The following is a 19,746-nucleotide window of genomic DNA, read 5'->3' on the forward strand; positions in this document are numbered from 1 at the left end:
CTTTAAAAGCCGCTAGTGGCTCATCCATCACGCACACGCTGCTCCCGCTGTAGACACGGACACATCACAACCTGATACGTAAGAAGTTATTTTACTTTTAGAAAACGATGAGTTTATAACAGTTTGATTTGCCTAAATAATTGGTTCCATTCTTTCCAAAGGGGAGATATCTGGACCATCACGTTCTATTACGACCATGTGGCTCCTCGGGAAGATCAGGGAGAACGTGGAGAGCGTTCCGCTGGAGCTCAGTCGTTACATGAGAAAGAGCGAGGAGGACGTCTCACCTCCCTCTGAGGCCAGTCTGCCTCTCAACCTCCACAGGAACGTCCTGACTCCAGACAAGATCCCAGAGTTCTGTCTGCCCCCGCGGCTTCGCAGGAGAAGCCCTGAGACGGCCTCACCCAACCTGCCCGGCCACGACCCGATGCAAGGGAGCGCAAAGCCCAAAGAGGTGGGGACGAAGCTCGAGGACGAGTCTGTGGCCGCAAAGAGCCACCTGCCGTTCTCCGCAGAGGTTTACGGCCTGGCTGGAATATACGAGGGCCTCAACACTCGAAGGAAGGAGTCCCTGTTCCACACAGGCTGTCCCGTCTACATGTTTGACAGAAGCATTTCTCCGGCGCCCAGCGTCCAGGCCAGAGAGACCAACATGGGCAAGAGAACCCTGTCCGGATTTCTCCCGCTGTTTTTATCCAAGAGCCTTTCAGAGACGGGAAAAACCGAGAGCGAAGCCCCCTCTTCCAGAGACTCCACTCCCCTCAGCTCCCCTCACACTTCCACATCCTCCCTCTGCATCCTGTCAGCTGATGGCCGCCTCAAAGGAGCGACTTCCTGTCCCTCGTTAACCGACAGCAGGGACGACAGAAAGAGGTCGAGAAGCCTGGGCTTCAGTTTGACGGCCTCCTCCAGTAACCCCACGAGCTTAGGCACAGGTTCTCCCGTCCGCTCGTTCCCACGCGAGCGACTGCAGAGCGAGCGCGTGCTGCGCCTGCGGGGTCGAGGTGAGGTGCGTCTCTGCGCTGAGCTCACCGCAGGCCCCGCCCACGGCCTCTCCACGGTCAGAGTGCGCGTGGTGTCTGCGGAAGGTTTACAGGACGCGGCCGAGCAACAGAGCCTGAGCTGTGCGGTCAGCGCGTGCCTCACGCCCGGGAAGCTGCAGCCGCAGAGGAGCGCCACCGCCAGGGGCCGCCGCTGCCACGCCTTCAACGCGGAGTTCTGCTTCACCGAGCTCAGCGCCGGGGATCTGCTGCGGCTGCAGCTGAGGTTAAAGGTGGTGGATAAATCTGCTGCTGGCTCACTGAGGAGGGGGAAAGTGATAGGAAAGCTCGTCAAGCCGCTGTCACAGTTATTATCTATTAATAAACAGGTAGCAGACACCGACATCACTTTGACAAAGTGACGTTATCTGTTTATTTAAAGCATATTAGATAATGAGTGTGTTTGTGCGTATGCCATTTACTTCGTGACTTGATGACACAATGTTATAGGTTACACACTTCCTTTTTGTTTTTCTTTGCCCTGTGGCTTTTTTAACTCAGTGTTACTTATTTATCCATTGTGTAAAGCATATTGTAAGCGGGTTCCTTATTTTTTGAAGTGGTCTAAATGTGGTTTAGAAACTCCTGGTGCACAGGAACACCGCATGGCGTTGCATTGTTAAACTGTGGTGAACATAGCACTGTATTTTTCTGAGATGTAATGGCCATTCATTATTTTATTCTTAAAATGGTAATTTTTCTCACTTCAAACATTTGATGTTTTCTATGTTCTATGGTAAATAAAAGATTTGTGAATCATTGCATTCTGTATATAAAATTTTACACACTGTCCCACATCTATTGGCGAACCCATGATCACAGTTATGTCACAATTATCAGGGGTCTTTAGAAGCAACCTGTGGTTCGTTATTATAATAGCACAAATTGCACGGTATTGTGTTTTTTGTATGAAGCACTGCTGAATAAAACATTACAGATAATATGCAGCATTTTAGAACTGCTGTTACAGAAACCACTAGATGACACCGTAAAGCTGCAGTTTGTCGTTCCTTGTCACAATTTAAAAATTAATTGTTCTAGCGATGAACAAAAAATAAACGTGCTACACATAATCATATACAACATATATATATTTGTGTGCGCGTATGTGTTACGCACACGATGCGCAAGCGACGCAAATGTATCGCAAGCGCAACATACCGGAAGGACTGAGCGGAAGGATTGCACAACAGCGCTAATCGCAGGACCGCAGGTCCGGGCATTAAGCCCCGCCCACCGCCCCTCGTGTGACGTTGAGGCTAGCGACTCCTCAGAAAGTAAACATGACAGACAGGTGAAACAAACGGCAAAATGGTCTTCGAGAGCGTGGTGGTGGATGTCCTCAATCGCTTTCTGGGGGACTACGTTGTCAACCTCGACAGCTCGCAGCTGAAGCTTGGCATATGGGGCGGTAACTAAACTTGTGCTTTGTGTTTAGTACACTAGCTCACTGAGCAGCCTAGCTAGCTTATGCTAACAGGGGCTAGCCACCAGGCGTGCGGCTTATCTGTCCTGGTATGTTGTGTGAAGCTCCAGTGAGAGCGAACAGTGCGTGTAATAACCAGCAAGTATTGTTTACTACCGACTGCTGCAATTTACCTACTGCTAGCTGACATTACGTTATTTACCTTTGCAGTCCAGTTTGAAAGGGCATATAAGAAACTGTAGGTCACACCCTTTCACGCGACCAGGGTTTTAGACGTCATCGATCATCATACGGGTTTCTTTTAGCTAACTTACAAGTCACACATCAATTAGAAGAGGTTGGACTGATGTAAAAACTGACTACCAAAGACAGAGTTGGTTCCTTTTACTTACAGTGAGATGTATTCCCACAGCTTTACAGCTCCCGCTTCACTCATCTGATAAGATGATACGTTTGTTAGTCTATTTGCGTGCAGTGTGACAGTGTGAATGTCATGAGTGTCTTTAATAATTAATGACTTCCAGTCAACGTTGTTGTATGCAGTACAGTCAGTACCCAACAGATGATGAAATATGTCCATATGATCTTCACAGCAACATACAAATGTATCTGTCTGAAACAAATGTACAAAGTTATAATTAGTTAACATTTTTTTCCATCCCAGGTGATGCTATTCTTAAAAATCTTGAAATAAAGGAAAATGCCTTAGTAAGTACCATATTAAACTGTTGATAAAAACTGTGTTATTTTATACATGAGTTGTGTTAAAAACAAAAACTATGTTATTACATTCTGGCATTCATGATGAATATTTGTAATAATAATTGTTGTTTTATTGCAGAGCCAACTTGACATTCCTTTTAAAGTGAGAGCCGGTCATATAGGTAAGACTATGGTTACTGTTCCCACGTGCCATGTTTTCATAGGCACAGAAATGAAAACTCGATTTGCGTATCTGTGACAGGACGGCTGCAGCTTAAGATTCCATGGAAGAACCTGTACACCCAGTCAGTGGAGGCGACGCTGGATGGCGTCTATCTGCTCATAGTGCCCACAGCAAGTAAGATATGTCCAGAAGCCCCCTCAGTGCCCACCATTAGGCCTTATGAAGCACAGTAGTCAGAAAAAGGAAGTCTTTCACTTATTCATGATCCTAAAGTACATGTGAAGACAGGCCTTAGGTTTAACCCCTTCTACATCGTTATTTGTTTCCATGACCACACATTTCTGTTGACCTTCCCTTCAGGTATAAAGTATGATGCAGAAAAGGAGGAGAAGCAGCTCCAGGAGGCTCGTCAGAGGGAGCTACAGCGGATAGAAGAGACAAAGCTAAAGGCTGCTGAGCAAGGTCAGGGTTCAGCTACTGGATGACTCTTTTAGGCTTCTGCTTGCGCATGCATACAGTCTAGGGTTTTGCTTTCCAATACATTTTCAATCAAGTGGTACAGTAAGTAGACATTGACCAGTATCTAGCAATAAAAATGCTTATGTTTAACAGCTACTTTACTGTGGTAACACACATTTGATCTCTTTTATTAATATGACCATTAGCAATTAGACCTTTTTTTTTGAACGAGCATTTTTATACTTATTATGATGTGTAAATATGTTATATATGTCAATTTTTTGCATTCCAGTAATAAAAAGATTAATTACACAGTTAAGTCTAAATTTTAAACTACACTATCAAGAGCTTAGGCTTTAAAAACACACTGTCTGCTGTAAGTGATTATATATTGAAATTTATTTGTGTTTGACAGAAAACCCTAAGCTTGAAAAACAGGACACTTTTGTGGAAAAACTTGTCACTCAGGTCATCAAAAACCTACAAGTGAAGATCTCGAACATCCACGTGCGATATGAAGATGATGTAAGTACTTTGACCTGAGTCACCCACCTAGTGTACATATGCTCACTGAAATTCAAATTAAATTTGCCTTTGTCAAGTAAGCCTAGATTATTAAACTACGGGCAATTCATCCACATCCGCTCCAACAACAACAGCATGGATAGTGATGGGTAAATGGACCTCTTAAGCAGCATTAACACTAGAACTACTAAGGGACGTACACCTTTACATATACCCCTAACTACGGCTGGGTGATCACTTGTCCGCCACGCTCCACCTGGCACCCTGCCAAGAGCCGCTTTTGTTACGTAAAGAGGGCCATCACCGACGCACTGTGCGGGGTGGGACGCATGGGCTCGCTGACCCCGCTGCTGCCTGCAAGGCAGCGCAGGGTTCCTACTCAGGTTCCTATGAGTCTATGAGTGACATCCACTGCTACAATGTTCAACCGCTATGTGCTTGGATTTACAACGTGAAAGGACGAGTGTCATTGTTGCGGTCTCAACGAAGGAAGCAATGAAAAACATCAACAATACAATAAGACAGTTTTGCTTCTTTGCTTATTTACAAAAAAACTAAATAAAGTTCACACATTATTTCACTGTAACGTTACTAAAAATTGCAGAAAAGACGACAGTACACCGCTCACCCATCTAGTTTTAACAAATGTGCAATTAAAAATATAATATAAACCAAAAAACGCTTGAAAGCGTTTCGGTTTTATATTCCATTTATTTCGTTATTTCCCCTTTCACCAGTACCACATAATAAGTCATCGCAGACCTACAGCCATGTTTCACCAGCCGCTTTCGGCAGTGAGTCATAGACGGACGTTGTTCTGCCCGCTTTCATGTAGACACGGAACTCTTCCCAGTTTTTTTAAACGTAGATTTTGTTAATTTCGTTATTCATTTACAACAACATGCAAATGCTAAAAATTACTGAAAAGATGACAGTACACCCATCTAGTTTGGGTGAACAGAAAACGCTTGAAAGCGTTTCCGTTTTATATTCCGTTTATTTCGTTATTACTCCTTTCACCTGTAACACATAAAGTCATTGCAGAGCTACAGCCATGTTCCTACAAATTTAACCAGCTGTTTATTTCGTTATTCCCTCTTTCATGTCCGTCTGTTGAATGAAAGTGGGCGTGGCCATCCACGTCCCAGAGCGGTGACACTGGGGGATGGGAAACACGCATCAACACGCAGGACAAAGATCTGCGTTTCTCTGCTGCTGCAGCCTCGGCTGCGTTGGGTTGTTAGTGTCCCTTTCACCTCTACCACATGAAATGTGTTCCTACGAAGTTGATCAGCTGCTTTCAGAATCGTTTTTATTCACCGGGTTTATTTTTATTTACAAAATATAAACAGAAAACGCTTGAAACGTTTCCGTTTTATATTCCGTTTACTTCATTATTTTTATTTACAAAAAATCCCAAACGCTTTGCACTGTAACGTCACTAAGAATTAGGAAAAAGACAGTACACCCATCTAGTTTTAACAAATGTGCAATAAAAAATTTAAACAGAAAACGCTTGAAAGCGTTTCAGTTTTATATTTCCGTTTATTTCGTTATTTTCCCTTTCACCTGTACCACATAAAGTCATTGCAGAGCTACAGCCATGTTCCCAAGAGGTTTCGCTTTCAGCGTGACACACGCATGGACGTTGTTCTGCCCGCTTTCATGTAGACACAAAACTCATCAAAGTAAAAGAGCTCAGAGCAGCATTTGCAATTACATGTATATTAATAACGAAATAAACGGAATGTAACGTAAAATGCTTTATAGAGTTTGGTGTCTACATGAAAGCGGCTTGTCAACTTTGTCAACATGTGGCTCCAGTAAGTGGGGGAATAACGGCCCAAAGCAACAGGCTGAAAGAGGAGGCTGTGGCAGAGGAACACAGGTCTTTGTCCTGTATGTTGATGCGCCCAGCCCCCACAGTCAGCGCTTACCTTTGCTACGGGACTGATAGCCCCGCCCACTTTTATTTATCAGACAGATATGAAAGTGGGAATAACGAAATAAACGGGATGTAAAGTAAAACGCTTTAAAGAGTTTTGTCTACATCAAAGCGGGCAAATCACATGTGAACGTTTTAATTTTTTTGTAAAAAAAAATAATGTTTGCCCTGTTCAAACCTGGGGAATAAAAACGATTCTGATAGCAGCTCAAGATCAACTTAGCAGGAACACATTTCATGTGGTAGAGGTGAAAGGGACACTAACAACCCAACGCAGCCGAGGCTGTAGCAGCAGAGAAACTCAGATCTTTGTCCTGCGTGTTGATGAGCGTTTCCCCTTCCCCCAGTGTCCCTGCTCTGTTACGTGGATGGCCACGCCCACTTTCATTCAACAGACGGACATGAAAGAGGGAATAACGAAATAAACATCTGGTTAACTTTGTAGGAACATGGTTGTAGCTCTACAATGACTTTATGTGTTACAGGTGAAAGCAGTAATAACTTAATAAACGGAATATAAAAAACGTTTTCAAGCGTTTTCTGTTTATATTTTTTATTGCACATTTGTTAAAACTTGATGAGTGTACTGTCATCTTTTCTGTAATTTTTGATGACGTTACAGTGCAAACAATATTTGAACTAGTTTTTTTTTGTAAATAAATAAAGCTTCGCCACATTTGAGAAGGATCTAAAACTGTCTTATTGTATTATTGATGATGATATCTTATTGCTTCCTTCGGTGAGACCGTAACAATGACACTCGTCCTTTCACGTTGTAAATCCAAACACATAGCGGTTGAACATTGTAACAGTGGATGTCACTCATAGACTCATAGGAACTGTGCAGCCTTGCAGACAGGAGCAGGGTCAGCAAGCCCACGCAACCCACCACCTAGAGTGCGTCAGTGATGGCCCTCTTTACCTAACAAAGGCAGCTGTTAACAGATGATTCAGGGTCTCAGCTAGCCGAGCAGATCATTTGACCACCTTCTAGTGGGAATGGGTATATTTAGAAAACCCAGTAGTTCTAGTGTTAATACTGTGCCTCTTATCTGTTCTGTCTCTTTACCACAGGTCACAAATCCAAACTGTCCTTTGTCTTTCGGAGTGTCACTTCAAAACCTCAGCCTTCAGGTAATGTGTTGTAATGTCCTTCCTCTCAGATTTCAGTGTGTAGAAGCTTAATTATTTCAGAAGGACTGTTGATCTTACAGACAGCTGATAAGAACTGGAACCCCAGTCTTCTGGATGAGAATGCCAGGCTTTTCTTCAAGGTAAGGAATCTATCTTTTGTGTTGAACCTTTTTTGTTCAGCAGTGCAACTTGTGAACCTTGTGGCATGAAGCTGTTTTAGGAACCTGTTTTATTTTCTCTCAAACATATCATTGGGCCCTGATCCAAACCTAATGAATCACTATACACTGTCAGCTCTATTTTGTCATCATGCTTCTCTAATTGCTTTGTGTTTTCGTTTTCCTTAGCTGGTTCAACTAGACAGTTTGTTTGCCTACTGGAACGTCAACTCCTCACTTTTCTCCAATCACAGTCCAGATGTAGCCTTGGTGAGTCTTATTAATGTGTGGTACCTTGTCTTCACTAGCCTAGATTTAGCCATGTCACAGGCTGCCTTTTTTTAACTACTGAGACACATGCTCATTATTGTGGACATGCAGAACAGTCTCGGCCAACCCATCTTTGCTTTTAGGCAGCAGAACAGTCACAACAAAAGACATTTTTCTAATCTATTTTGGGCCTTTAATACCTTATTTCTTTTTTTGGAAATTGGCAAAGGTTTTTGCAAATGCATGACATCAGTGCAAGTTTTGTTAGCTATTCATTTAATGGATTGAATAGTTAGAGAGCACGTCTCTCAATAACTACCTCAAATAGATCTTCTTTCCTTTCATGTCTTTTTATAGCAAAGCCTTCAGAACAGCGTGAAAATAAAGAACTCCATTCCTGTCAACCATGACTTCAGTGAGTCTCTCATTCTTATCTTTATTAACAGTAACGTTGAATAGCCTGGACCACCTAATGAAGCAACATTATTGCTTCATGTGCATGAATAGATTTGAGCCTCAACTAATATTTAGCCTATAATGTCACTTAATCTGTGCAGTGAAGCTGCATTGGCTGAAAAATGTGTGAATCACACATGCTTGAGTTGCCTCCACCAACACATTTAAACAGATTGTCAGCACATCTTAACAGATGTAGTTCTACATTTTGGTTGTACAGTAGGCAAGAGCTTACCGATTTTTAAAGAAAAATATTCAAACTTCTCATACCCTCTTCATATATAGAACTATGAAAAAGCCAAACATTTGTGGAAAAATAATTTTGCGTATATGTATATTTTTAATTTTCTAATCTTATTCTTGTTGCTGGCTTGCAGTTTTCCGTCCAATCTCTGCGGATGCTAAACTGAGAATGAATCCCAGGTCAGATGTAGACTTCTCCTCTCCTAAAGTGGACCTTATGGTTAATCTCAGTGAGGTGGCCATCGAACTAAATAGACCTCAGGTTGGTGTGCCTACATGTGGGTGTGTTGTGTATATATTTACCTTTTTAAAAGCCTGATTAAAACAGATTTTTCTTAAAGAGAGACGCAGAACACGGTGAGATGGAATCATTTTTAAAAACATGATATGCGAGGGCAAGGAAAGAGCTGTTCATGACAACTGCACTCCTCCCAGTACTTTGTGTAATTGCTTAATTGCTAACTTCCTCTCTTTCCAGTACATTAGCATCTTGGAGCTGCTGGGCTCAGTGGATATGATGTCTCGAAACCTTCCATATAGGAAGTACAGACCTGCTGTCCATGCTCGACACAATGCTCGTCTATGGTCAGAAAACACAATTTGAATTAAAATGACTCATGGCATTTTATTGCGGTCGTGTAACATGTTGTATGTTCCTGGACCTCAGGTGGAAGTACGTGATCACAGGCATACTTGAGGTGGATGTAAAGCCACGTCTGCACATGTGGTCATGGCAACACATTCAACGCCACAGACGGATGGTAAAATCCTACAGAGAGCTCTATAAGACAAAAATCACCAGCAAGAAACCCTCTGACCAGCTGCTCAAGCAACTGGAGGTGAGAAATAGCTTATCTCTTGCTTTAATTGTATGCAACCTACTGTAGGAAAGACCTCCATGACTAGAGTGACAACAAGTCAGTGTCTGAATTTTAAAACTAATCTGTTATGCAAGCAGTTCATATCAAAGATATTGCCCTGTCGATATCTTCTCAGTGATGCATTTGCTCTTGTCATAATTACTCACCCATTTATCGGACGCTCTGACTTATTAACGGATTAAAGAGCATTGAAATGGACGTTGTGTTCTGGTGGAAACCATTATGAGTGAACTATTAAGGTGTGTTGTGTAGATGCACTAACATCTGCTGTAATTAGTTTATCTTGCCTCTCTGTTCTCAGGAACCTGAGAAAACCTTGGATATTTTTAACATCACACTGGCCAGACAGCAGGCTGAAGTGGAAGTAAGCTCCTTGTCTCAGAAATATTGAGCACCCCCTTTACACAAGCATTAGTTGTACTGTATAAAACTACACACATATTTATTGATTTGACTCTGGTTTCATCAAACTTGATGCCAAAAGCCACTTTGGGAATGAGTGGCTTGTATTTCACATGACATTATGACTATAGACATGTGACAACCATGCAGTCACCGTGTGACAAGCTGATTAAGCTTGTTTTTGAGGCTTGGCTGAAGTTGTTAAATGATTGACACCGGACATGTTTATGTGATGCTTCATATCATGTTGCTATAGTTTCTCACTAGATTGTACCTTCTTGTACTGCTGCAAAAGAATGTTTACACTTGATTCTTAAATTATAGGACTTTACATATGATGCATATGATGGTAAATTTTATAACTGTCTGGGATGGTGGGTTTTCTTTTTCTCCCCAGGCGAGCAAGGCGGGGCTGCGTATTTTCCGTCCAGGATTGAAGATGGAGGAAGAGGAGTCTCAGGGTTGGCTGAGCTGGGTGTGGGGCTGGGGAGGAGAGGCTGCTCAAACACAAAAAGAGGTCAAGACTGGAGGTAGGCATGAAATGTGAAAAGCACCTATCACGGCCCAAGAAAGGTTCTTCACTGTATTAGGTTTGTGTGTTATAGTATTGGATCACGCTTCACATTCTTCATTTTTATAATTTAGTTTTGCTTTGTCTTATTGGCTCAGGTTTCGATGAGCTGTTGACCCCTGCTGAGAAGGCCAAACTCTACACTGCCATTGGATACAGTGAAACTGCTGCTAATCCCAACCTGCCAAAGAAGGTAAGTCACTTCCCATTTACCCACTGTTAATACATGTCTGTGGCACTCTCTAGACAATTTAAACAATACACATAATAAATACTGTATTAGAAACTGAATGACTGTGTGCTGTGTTGTTATTTTTTCATAGTTTGAGGACATGAAGGTCAATTTCCACATGGAGAGACTCTCTGTGTCCATTAAAGACAAGAAGGACAAGAATGAGATCATCAAACTGACTGTGGGAGAGCTCAAGTCTACACTCACACAGAGATCTGGAGCACAGGCCCTCAAGTTTGTTTCTCTTGTGTTTCTTTAATATGTTCAATTTTGTGTCTACATATCAGACTGTAGAATCAACTAAGAAGTGCTGTAACACGATAAGACAGTGAATTCTCTGCCAGTGTCATTAGGTCTTTTTTTTTTTTCATCAGACTCACAGCTCAGCTTAGTTTGTTTGAGGTCACTGGTCTGGGTAATAACAAGCCAGCACCAACCCTCCTTTCATCAAGAAAAGCAGCCACAGTGACAGGGACGCCGCTGCTCTCCATCCTGTTTGAGACCAATCCACTGGACGGGGGTGCTAACCAGCGGCTTCATGTAGAATCACAGCCCCTGGAAATCATTTATGATGCTGTGAGTGTCATCCGTCAGTGTGCATGTATGGACGTCAATAAGAAACATGCACAATAAAAGTATTTTTTTTAAATTTGTGGCCTCTGTAGGCAACAGTGAACGGCATGTCGGCATTTTTTATGCCTCCTGATGACCTGCAGCTGGATGAGCTCACCAATGCGACCCTGATGAAACTGGAGCAGTTTAGAGACCGCACAGCCACTGGTCAGTTTTTTTTTTTGTTTTTTTTTGTTTTTTTTTTGTGCACAGCCTCTGACTTTGTTTTTAATTGTTCCTGTTCAATTTTTCTTTCTCAGATTGTTTACTTAAATTGGGTTCATGATATGTTTTTTGTAGTTACTGTATGCAGCTGGTAAGTTGATGACATTTGTTTTTTAGGTCTAATGTACGTGATAGAAACACAGAAAGTGCTGGACCTGAAGGTGAACCTGATGGCCTCATACGTAATCATTCCACAGACTGGCTTCTACAACGGCACCCAAAATATTCTACTGTTGGATCTTGGACATTTCAAGGTTAGAGTGTGCAAAGCAACTTATGCACACTCAAACTACAAAACCTGACTTTACTGGAGTAAAAAAATAAATGATAACTGTAGGTACTAGTTTTACTGACTGTCCAAGGAAACAGACAGTGGATATACTGAAAGGACAAACATTATATTCTAATTGATTTAACGTGTTTGTAGGTCTTTGTTTAGTACAAAAAAGGAGACATTTGTTTTTGTTTTTTTTGTAAAAACAAAAATATATATTAATATCTATAAATTATAAGTATTATTCTTTTCAGATGTCAAGTCAAAGCAAGAAGCATCTGCCACAGTTGTCAGCATCCTCCAGTGACATAAACGACATCATGTCCAGGGCATATGACAGATTTGACGTACAACTGAGCAGCCTGCAGTTCCTTTTCAGCAAACCAGGTACACACATCGAGCATGTTTCTGTCATTGATTAAGGTATATGTCTCTATGTCTCCTATTCAAGCTAATGATTGAAGATTTGCCTTTTCATACCTATACATATGCATAACAATAACAGTGATATTATAATTTATACAAGGTTTATTTCTGTTTGTCTTAGATGGTGACTGGAAAATGGCCCGTAAACAGAAGCAGTCACCTCTACACATCCTGGAACCAGTGGATGTAACAGTGGTTTTCAGCAGAGCAATGGTTGTGACGGACTCTCGTATGGCAAAGTGAGTGTGTGCAGTTTTTATATCAGTGGCTCAGACAATTAATTAATTCTTAGCCAAATAAAGTTTTATGTATCCAAATTTTAATCATTCTTATGTAAGGATCAACATTAAGATTACAAAGGTTTGAATAAAATTTTCTTGTTTGCATTGATGTTCCAGGTATAAGATGTCTGGAAAACTTCCTCTGTTGTCTCTTCGTATTTCTGATGATAAGCTTCGCAGTGTTTTGGCACTTGTGGAAAGTATTCCACTGCCTGAGAACAGATCTTCTGCACGTACTGCTGCATCCTCCAGCACAAAGGTAACAAGAAGTTATAATCTAGGAAGAAAAGAAAACTGTTCCTGCAATTTACGGTAACTGTTCTTATTTTTTTCCTTCTCAGCCAAAGTCGTTCACCCCCCAGCTCACTCCTAGAAGACCTTTGAATTTAGCCAACCAGCGCTCCTCCATCATTTTTGAGTCATGTGAGACAATTAGCATCACGTCTTTGGGTGAGTTACATACGTTCAGCCGTTGCATCCATCATGGTGACAAACAAATGCAATTTCCTGAGAATGTGTTTGCAATATGGCAATAAGCAGGTTGTTTTATTTGTGTGTTTGTTGGTGTTGTCATCTCAGGGTCAGAGGAAGATTTGTTCTATGATGCTCCCAGCTCTCCTGTTGGTGATCGACCATTCTTTCCAGACAATCCCATGCCATTGCGCTATGCGGATCTACATAAAAAAAGTCTGGCCAAGGAGGACTCTCAGAAAAACATGACTGACTTCATTATGGAGTTTAAAATTGAACAGGTAAGGATACATATTAATAAACATTCTTGTATCATGATCATTTTTTTTCCATCATGTTTCTTTGTCCTCTTTTGGTCTAGTTTTCTGTTCAACTGTGCCGCCTGTCTGGGGATAAGGAGATCCCAGTGCTCCACTTGCATATAGAGATTCTGGGCACAGAGCTGATCCTGCGTACCTTTGACATGACCTCAAACACATACCTTCAAGAAATCTGCCTCAAGTGTCCTGAGTACATTGGTCAGTAGATGCGAGCAGCTGTGTGTCTCTGCCTAATAACATAATTATATAATAACTTCACAATTCAAATTAAATGGTAACCTATATGTAATTAATCACAATAATTTATATTTAATAATATCTGTAGGTGTTGTCAGGTTTCATTTGTGTCCCTCTTGTTTAGATTCTGAAGACAAACAAGTTCAGCTGATCACCACTCTAGACAACTCAAAAGATGACAGGCTCACCCTGGAATATGTCAAAGTATGCGTGATTCATTGAAATACACTTATTGTATATTTATTTACAGCATATATACAGGTGTCTAGCAATCACTGTATTTCCTAAATGATGGTACATTTCTTTCTCATTTCTTTCAATTGTTTTTCTAGGCTGACAAGAATGGTCCCGAGTTCAGGTCTCTGCACAAAAACACAGAGCAGCTAATCAAGGTGAAGGGAAGAGTTTTTTATCATTTATTTAAATTCAAATGTACTATTTTTAGTCATTAAAATAGTTTTAGTAATTAATATTACAACGATGATGATGGTAATCACAATAGTAATTAGCATACCAAGTCTAATTCCTTGTGTGCTCTACAGAACCTAGCAATAAAGCTTTTCTGATTCTGAATTCTGATTCATAAAAACTGTAATAACTGACGTCAAAATATAATCAATACCTTTTCAGGTGACCTTCTCATCCCTGGATGTGCATCTCCACACAGAGGCCCTTCTCAACACTATCAATTTCCTAAACAACCTCCTTCCTCCATCGACTAAGAAGGAAGAAGCACAGGGGGAGCTTCCCCCCATCCCTGAAGAGGATGACGCCGAAGCAGAGAGGGAGGAAGAGAGGAAGGGGGAAGTTACTGGAACCAGGAAGAAACGTAACTCATCTTAATGAACCTTTTCACTTATTCATGTTCAAAGTAAGAAATTGTTGTCTTTTATTTATTGCCTTTTATTCCATCTTACTTTCTTTGATAGGTTCAAAGAGTTCAAAGTATGCAGATGTGGTGAATCTGCATATTGAGGCTAATCTCCAGTGCCTACAGATTTTCATTAGAGGAGAGAAGGCCAGGATCTCAGAGATTAGCATTGAAGGTATAGTTTTATGTGGTAGTGTTATGGCATCTTTTGATTTATTGTCCAGAAGATGCTAATTGTAACAGTCCTGACTTTGTATGACACAAATTAGGGAAATGTAAATGTAACTGTCTAATTTTGTCAACAAACCAGGTCTGGATTCTAAGGTTTTGATGAGAAAGAAAGAGATGGAAATTCGGGCCAAACTGAAGAACATTGTGATCTTAGATTGTGACAAAGATGCCCTTTACAAGAAGGTACACACTGTCTACCTCATGGTAGTGTTGTGTACATTTGATGTTTGTTTGTAGTTACATGTTCCTCTGTTCATTCTTTTTCTAGGCTGTGTCTATAGCCGATAAGGAAGTGTTTGACTTCCACATGATAAACTACACCGATGCAACAGAAGGAGACGCCTATTTGGACATGTCTAATGTCGATACCTTTGTCTCTCTGACGGTTGGTTGCATTCAGGTCATCTTCCTCAACAAGTTTATCTCCTCCATACTGGTAAGAATCACACCAGAAAACAATCCAAGGGTTGTAACAGCCGGTCTTGTGACATAATCCTGGTATTTTATTATTAATTATTTTCTTTTTTTCATTACAATCAATTGCTCTTTCTATTCTCCAGGCATTCATCAATAACTTCCAGGAGGCCAAAGCAGCCCTGGCTGAGGTGACAGTCCAAGCTGCAGAAAAGGCAGCCACGGGTGTAAAGGAGCTGGCAGAGCGAAGCAGCCGCATCGCGCTGATTGTGCACTTCAATGCACCTGTCATCTTCCTCCCCCAGTCCTCCTCCTCATCAAATGTTGTTGGCGCTGACCTTGGTCAGTTGTCCATCAGAAACCATTTTGCTAAGCAGCCCTTTAAAGGTGTTGCTAACATCCCACCTGTTGTGGATATTATGACTGTGAAGCTGACTAATCTCAAGATGTACAGGTCTGAGTTTAACTTGATTCAGATTAAGGTTAACTTGTGTGATGATGACCCTGTACAGTAAATTAATGACTTTTTGCTGTTGCTTGATTCAGAACCACATACAAAAATGATGGTTTCCAGGGAGAGATCCAGCTACTGAAGCCTGTCAGCCTGGACATAGAAATCCAAAGAAATCTTTCATCCAATTGGTACCACATCATACCTGACATACAGATCACGGCTCATCTTAAGCCCATGAGTGTGAGTAGTGTCGTACAGTAGCATGAAATGGAAATAGTGATATCCCCAAAAATGGTCTAGTTTTTATCCTTCTCTTTTGCTTTTTCTCTGATATCCTGTTATTGCTCTCAACAGCTGATCCTCAGTCAGGATGATATGATTGTTGTCCTGAGGACTCTAAGTGAGAACCTGTCAGAGAAGTCTGATGCTCTTCAACCTTCAGGTCCTCCTCCCATCACTGACCCCTCCTCTGACTCTGGATCCAACAAAGGATCCCAAGGATCTGGAATCACTGGACCACCAAGTGGTAGGCACTGATAATTATTGCTAGTTTTGTGTTGACGTGTGTACAATATGTCTAGATGAATCAGATGAGTTTGTCTTTGTCAGTCTACAGGTAAGGATTAAAAGGACTTGAAAGATTTCAAAGACAAAAAGACTGTTGACAAGCTTGACCATAACTCAGCAAACGTGATGTTCATTATGATGTGACTAATTTATTGTAGGTAACACAGTTGTCATAGCCGCTGTAGTGGAAACTCAGAAAAACAGCAAGCTGAAGAGCACTCTCAGACTAGACTTCAAGTTTGACTCCATGACGCTGGCCCTGTACAGTCCTAATGTGAATGAGGTAATGCAAGCACCCACACTATATCAATCTAAACAAGTAATTATTTCACGAGGCCTCTCTACCTTTTTGGTTAATAAGAGTTGGATGTCTCTAACTCGGGCTGTCATTTGTCCCTGTATAGATACAGCTGGACTCACACGATGAGCAGCTGAAGCTGGCAGAGTTTACTCTGGGCACCATCTCTACATCGGTCCACATGTTCTCAGACAGCTCCATGAAGGCTTCAGTCCAACTCTCAGCCTGCCTTCTAGATGACAAGCGACCCAAAATAAAGATGGTCACCCCAAGGTACAAGATATCACTCACATCACTCTACAGTTAACAGTGGCCCTGGTCCAAGTGTAGCAGCAGAGCTTTGTTAAAACATAAACGCCCCATTATATGCTGTCACTGCTGCACTACCATGTGCTATCCATAAGACAAAGACATACATAAGCATGAGATTATGGAGCTAGTTGAAAGTTTGAACTTTAAAAGTTGAAAGGTGGTTTTAGTGTCAGTTTACATCGCACATATGCCACCTTGATTAATGAAATATCATCATGGTTTGTCCTAAGAATTAATCTGGAAAATATCATTTAGATCAAATTACATGTCATTTGTCTGAATGGTGATGAGAGCAGTAGATGGATGGGTTGCTATATTTTCATCCTCACCACTAATTAGTACTGAGCGATGAGATTCTCCAAAACCTAGTCTTTACTTACACCCTTTCTCTCGCTTCCCCCAGGATGGTGGCCATGCGTCCTGGGGCCGAACAGAACATGATGGTGGAGGTGAACTACCGTCAGGGCCGTGACGGCACCATCTTGGAGACAGTTGTGCAGGATGTGTATGTGTGTGCCAGCATGGAGTTCCTGCTCACAGTGGCAGACATCTTCCTGAAAGCCACTCAGCAGGGTTTTGCAGAAGTACCACAATCTAAGAACAGCACTGTAGAGAAAAAGAGCATTAACTCCTCTGTCACATCGAAAGAGTCCAGTGAGTTAACTGTTAGTTTTCATTTATTTAGCTGAGAAATGCTGACTATGGAAAAAATACCTGTATGAAAAATGAGCTGTGAATGAAGTTGTGATTTAATGGTTGACTGTATATAATGTTTTTCTCTAATACTGTCTGCTCCTGTTGGGTGCAGGTCCAGCTGTGGTGTCAAAAACCGAGATTTCTGTTTTGGTGCGTAACCCAGAGATTGTGTTTGTGGCTGACCTGACGCGTGCTGATGCCCCTGCCCTAGTAATGACCACGCAGTGTGAACTGCTGATGAAAAGTGGATCCGAGGGATCACTGATGACAGCTACTATCAATGACCTCAAGGTCTGGCACAGATTTGAAGAGGAGTTGAAGTTAATTTGCATCTCACAAAACCTCAAAAAAGCATATATTTTTTATATGTAGGTTCTTGCATGTCCCTTCCTGAGAGAAAAGAGGAAAAACAATGTGACTACAGTGCTACAGCCGTGTCAGGTGTTCTTCCAGAGTACACAGTCTGCAACTTCCCCTCAGGCAATGGAGGTCTCCATCAATGCTCTCACACTAAAGGTAGCTTTAATGTTTGTTTTTTCTCAATTTTGTGAATATAGGTTCAAAACAATTAAGGAATAATAAAAAATAAAAAACTAATAAATATTTATGTATACTTACAATTTTAGCTTTTAAGTGTGTCATTTGTGTAAATCGGTTATGTCTGTGTGCAGGTGTCTCCAATCATCATCAACACAGTTATAACTATCCAGTCAGCACTAACTCCAACAGCAGAAACACCGGAAGAACTGGAGAGTCCTGTTTCTGGGGACCTATGGGAGAAACAAGGCTGGAAAGAACTCAAGTTCTGGTTCTTGGAGGAAGAGGGAGATGAAGTCACAAAATCTCTAATCCCACTGAAACCACAAGGAGAGTCATTACAGGTATTTTCAGTAGCTACGATGTAATTCAACCATTTTTAGTGATTTTATTTATAATGAATTATGTCTAACACAATGTCCTGCAAGAATAAAAATGATTACATTTTGCATGGTAATCATTTTCTATAGGTGACCATCAAATCAATGTGTCTAACTCTGGAGGCGGGTGTGGGGCATCGTACTGTCCCCATGCTTCTGGCAAAATCTTCGTTTAGTGGAGATGTCAAAAACTGGTCCACCTTAATTAATTTGCACAGCGAGCTCAACCTGGAGGTAACTCAAACTGCTATTGACCCAAACCCAAACATAAGGAGCTGTTACAGTATCTATGTTTTTGATTGTTTGTATTTTTCAGTTGTTTCGTCCATTTTACATATAAATGTTTATAATCACCGTTCGCAATGTTTTATACATATTAAGACTATTGATTTTTTTGTTAATAGGTTCACTATTACAATGAGGTGATGGGAGTGTGGGAGCCCTTACTGGAACCATTAGAAGATGAAACAAGAGATGGATTCAGACCATGGAAACTGGCACTGAAGGTGCTGAAATACAAACATTGACACATAGTGGCTTGGGTTCTGGCTATCTTCAAAATATTTTATTTTCAGACATGCACACAGTGTCTATAACTTCCTGCTATGTTTTAACCAGATGAAGAAGAAGCAAGTGATGTCCACAGGACAGTCAGATGAAGTGGATTACAGTGTTCCAGACTACAAGACAACTATTACCATCAGCAGTGTCGACCAGCTCAACATCACCATCTCAAACTGCGGACTGGCCATGCTGAGTAACCTGGGCACGGTAGGAGACACGTGTTCAACATTTTAACAGGAAGCGTGAGAAAAGGCAAACATCTGTGACATGATCTTGTCTCTCGACAGGCATTTGCAGAGGCTGCCAAGCAGACATCTGAGAACTTCCAGAAAGATGAAGCTCCATTCGTGGTGAAAAACCGCCTGGGCCTTCCCGTGTCCATCCTCCACAGTGAGATGTTCTGTCCCATCGGCCAGCAGAGCACCAACCGCACTGTGACGCTCCAGGATGGAGAAACCCTTCGAATGGACTATTCCACCACCCATTCTGACCAGTTCTCAGCCATGATCTCTTTGAGTGGGAAGGACTACTTCATAAAGCCGAGTAAGACAGACAGTGGTACTTGTTTTTCACAATTAGTTTTCTGTCTTCTCAAACGATACAAATGCTTTATATACAAACAAACATTAGCCTGCTTCAATATTTCCCCTGCTCCTTTCAGCTCCGGTGGGCCACACCTCAGCCAGTGTTATTCCCCTGATCAAGATGGGCAGGGGAATGTACAGTGTAATGCACAAAGACTCGGGAGTCACTCGGTTCCTGGTCTGTCAGATTTACTCTGTCGAGGGCAGCAAGTACATCAAGATCCGCTCTCCTTTCCAGGTACATCAACTTGGTCTTGTTCTTGATTGTGTTGAGATATTTTAACAGTGTTGGGTTAAATTATTGTATACAATGAGTATTTCATAGTGACTTTCATCATCTTAATCACATCCAATCCTGGGTTTA

The 19,746-nt window shown here is 41.6% G+C and overlaps 2 protein-coding genes across 4 annotated transcripts in view; both read left to right on the forward strand.

The window, feature by feature from the left end:
- Positions 1–1,866, forward strand: LOC114863247 (C2 calcium-dependent domain-containing protein 4C). Its single transcript, XM_029164160.3, has 2 exons — positions 1–78; positions 162–1,866. Exon 2 carries the CDS (start codon positions 197–199, stop codon positions 1,400–1,402), a length of 1,206 nt encoding a protein of 401 aa, XP_029019993.1. The 5' UTR covers positions 1–78; positions 162–196; the 3' UTR covers positions 1,403–1,866.
- Positions 1,867–2,273: 407 nt separating this feature from the next.
- vps13a (vacuolar protein sorting 13 homolog A) overlaps positions 2,274–19,746 on the forward strand; it is a 29,604-nt gene continuing 12,131 nt past the window's right edge. The window contains exons 1-46 of one of the 3 annotated variants that reach the window (XM_029161599.2): positions 2,274–2,451; positions 3,131–3,174; positions 3,308–3,350; positions 3,431–3,526; positions 3,713–3,814; positions 4,227–4,336; positions 7,356–7,415; positions 7,496–7,555; positions 7,763–7,843; positions 8,201–8,258; positions 8,677–8,804; positions 9,021–9,127; positions 9,210–9,381; positions 9,725–9,787; positions 10,223–10,355; positions 10,495–10,589; positions 10,720–10,862; positions 11,003–11,204; positions 11,294–11,408; positions 11,583–11,719; positions 11,994–12,126; positions 12,287–12,404; positions 12,564–12,705; positions 12,788–12,896; positions 13,026–13,198; positions 13,279–13,435; positions 13,599–13,678; positions 13,807–13,866; positions 14,105–14,303; positions 14,404–14,520; positions 14,656–14,759; positions 14,845–15,012; positions 15,137–15,444; positions 15,537–15,684; positions 15,799–15,970; positions 16,170–16,294; positions 16,416–16,582; positions 17,025–17,275; positions 17,430–17,608; positions 17,690–17,833; positions 17,989–18,198; positions 18,325–18,468; positions 18,639–18,740; positions 18,853–19,005; positions 19,086–19,341; positions 19,460–19,620. In XM_029161599.2, the coding sequence (XP_029017432.1) occupies positions 2,352–2,451; positions 3,131–3,174; positions 3,308–3,350; positions 3,431–3,526; positions 3,713–3,814; positions 4,227–4,336; positions 7,356–7,415; positions 7,496–7,555; positions 7,763–7,843; positions 8,201–8,258; positions 8,677–8,804; positions 9,021–9,127; positions 9,210–9,381; positions 9,725–9,787; positions 10,223–10,355; positions 10,495–10,589; positions 10,720–10,862; positions 11,003–11,204; positions 11,294–11,408; positions 11,583–11,719; positions 11,994–12,126; positions 12,287–12,404; positions 12,564–12,705; positions 12,788–12,896; positions 13,026–13,198; positions 13,279–13,435; positions 13,599–13,678; positions 13,807–13,866; positions 14,105–14,303; positions 14,404–14,520; positions 14,656–14,759; positions 14,845–15,012; positions 15,137–15,444; positions 15,537–15,684; positions 15,799–15,970; positions 16,170–16,294; positions 16,416–16,582; positions 17,025–17,275; positions 17,430–17,608; positions 17,690–17,833; positions 17,989–18,198; positions 18,325–18,468; positions 18,639–18,740; positions 18,853–19,005; positions 19,086–19,341; positions 19,460–19,620 (6,129 nt within the window). In that variant the 5' untranslated portion in view covers positions 2,274–2,351. The remainder of the gene's footprint in view (positions 2,452–3,130; positions 3,175–3,307; positions 3,351–3,430; positions 3,527–3,712; positions 3,815–4,226; positions 4,337–7,355; positions 7,416–7,495; positions 7,556–7,762; positions 7,844–8,200; positions 8,259–8,676; positions 8,805–9,020; positions 9,128–9,209; positions 9,382–9,724; positions 9,788–10,222; positions 10,356–10,494; positions 10,590–10,719; positions 10,863–11,002; positions 11,205–11,293; positions 11,409–11,582; positions 11,720–11,993; positions 12,127–12,286; positions 12,405–12,563; positions 12,706–12,787; positions 12,897–13,025; positions 13,199–13,278; positions 13,436–13,598; positions 13,679–13,806; positions 13,867–14,104; positions 14,304–14,403; positions 14,521–14,655; positions 14,760–14,844; positions 15,013–15,136; positions 15,445–15,536; positions 15,685–15,798; positions 15,971–16,169; positions 16,295–16,415; positions 16,583–17,024; positions 17,276–17,429; positions 17,609–17,689; positions 17,834–17,988; positions 18,199–18,324; positions 18,469–18,638; positions 18,741–18,852; positions 19,006–19,085; positions 19,342–19,459; positions 19,621–19,746) is intronic. The other 2 variants (XM_029161597.2, XM_029161598.3) reach the window with 2 other exon arrangements.

Source organism: Betta splendens, chromosome 9, assembly GCF_900634795.4.
Source record: "Betta splendens chromosome 9, fBetSpl5.4, whole genome shotgun sequence".
Classification (NCBI taxonomy): domain Eukaryota; kingdom Metazoa; phylum Chordata; class Actinopteri; order Anabantiformes; family Osphronemidae; genus Betta; species Betta splendens.

Coding starts and splice junctions, on each gene's coding strand:
- LOC114863247 (XM_029164160.3), top strand. CDS start 197: ATGTGGCTCCTCGGGAAGATCAGGGAGAACGTGGAGAGCGTTCCGCTG.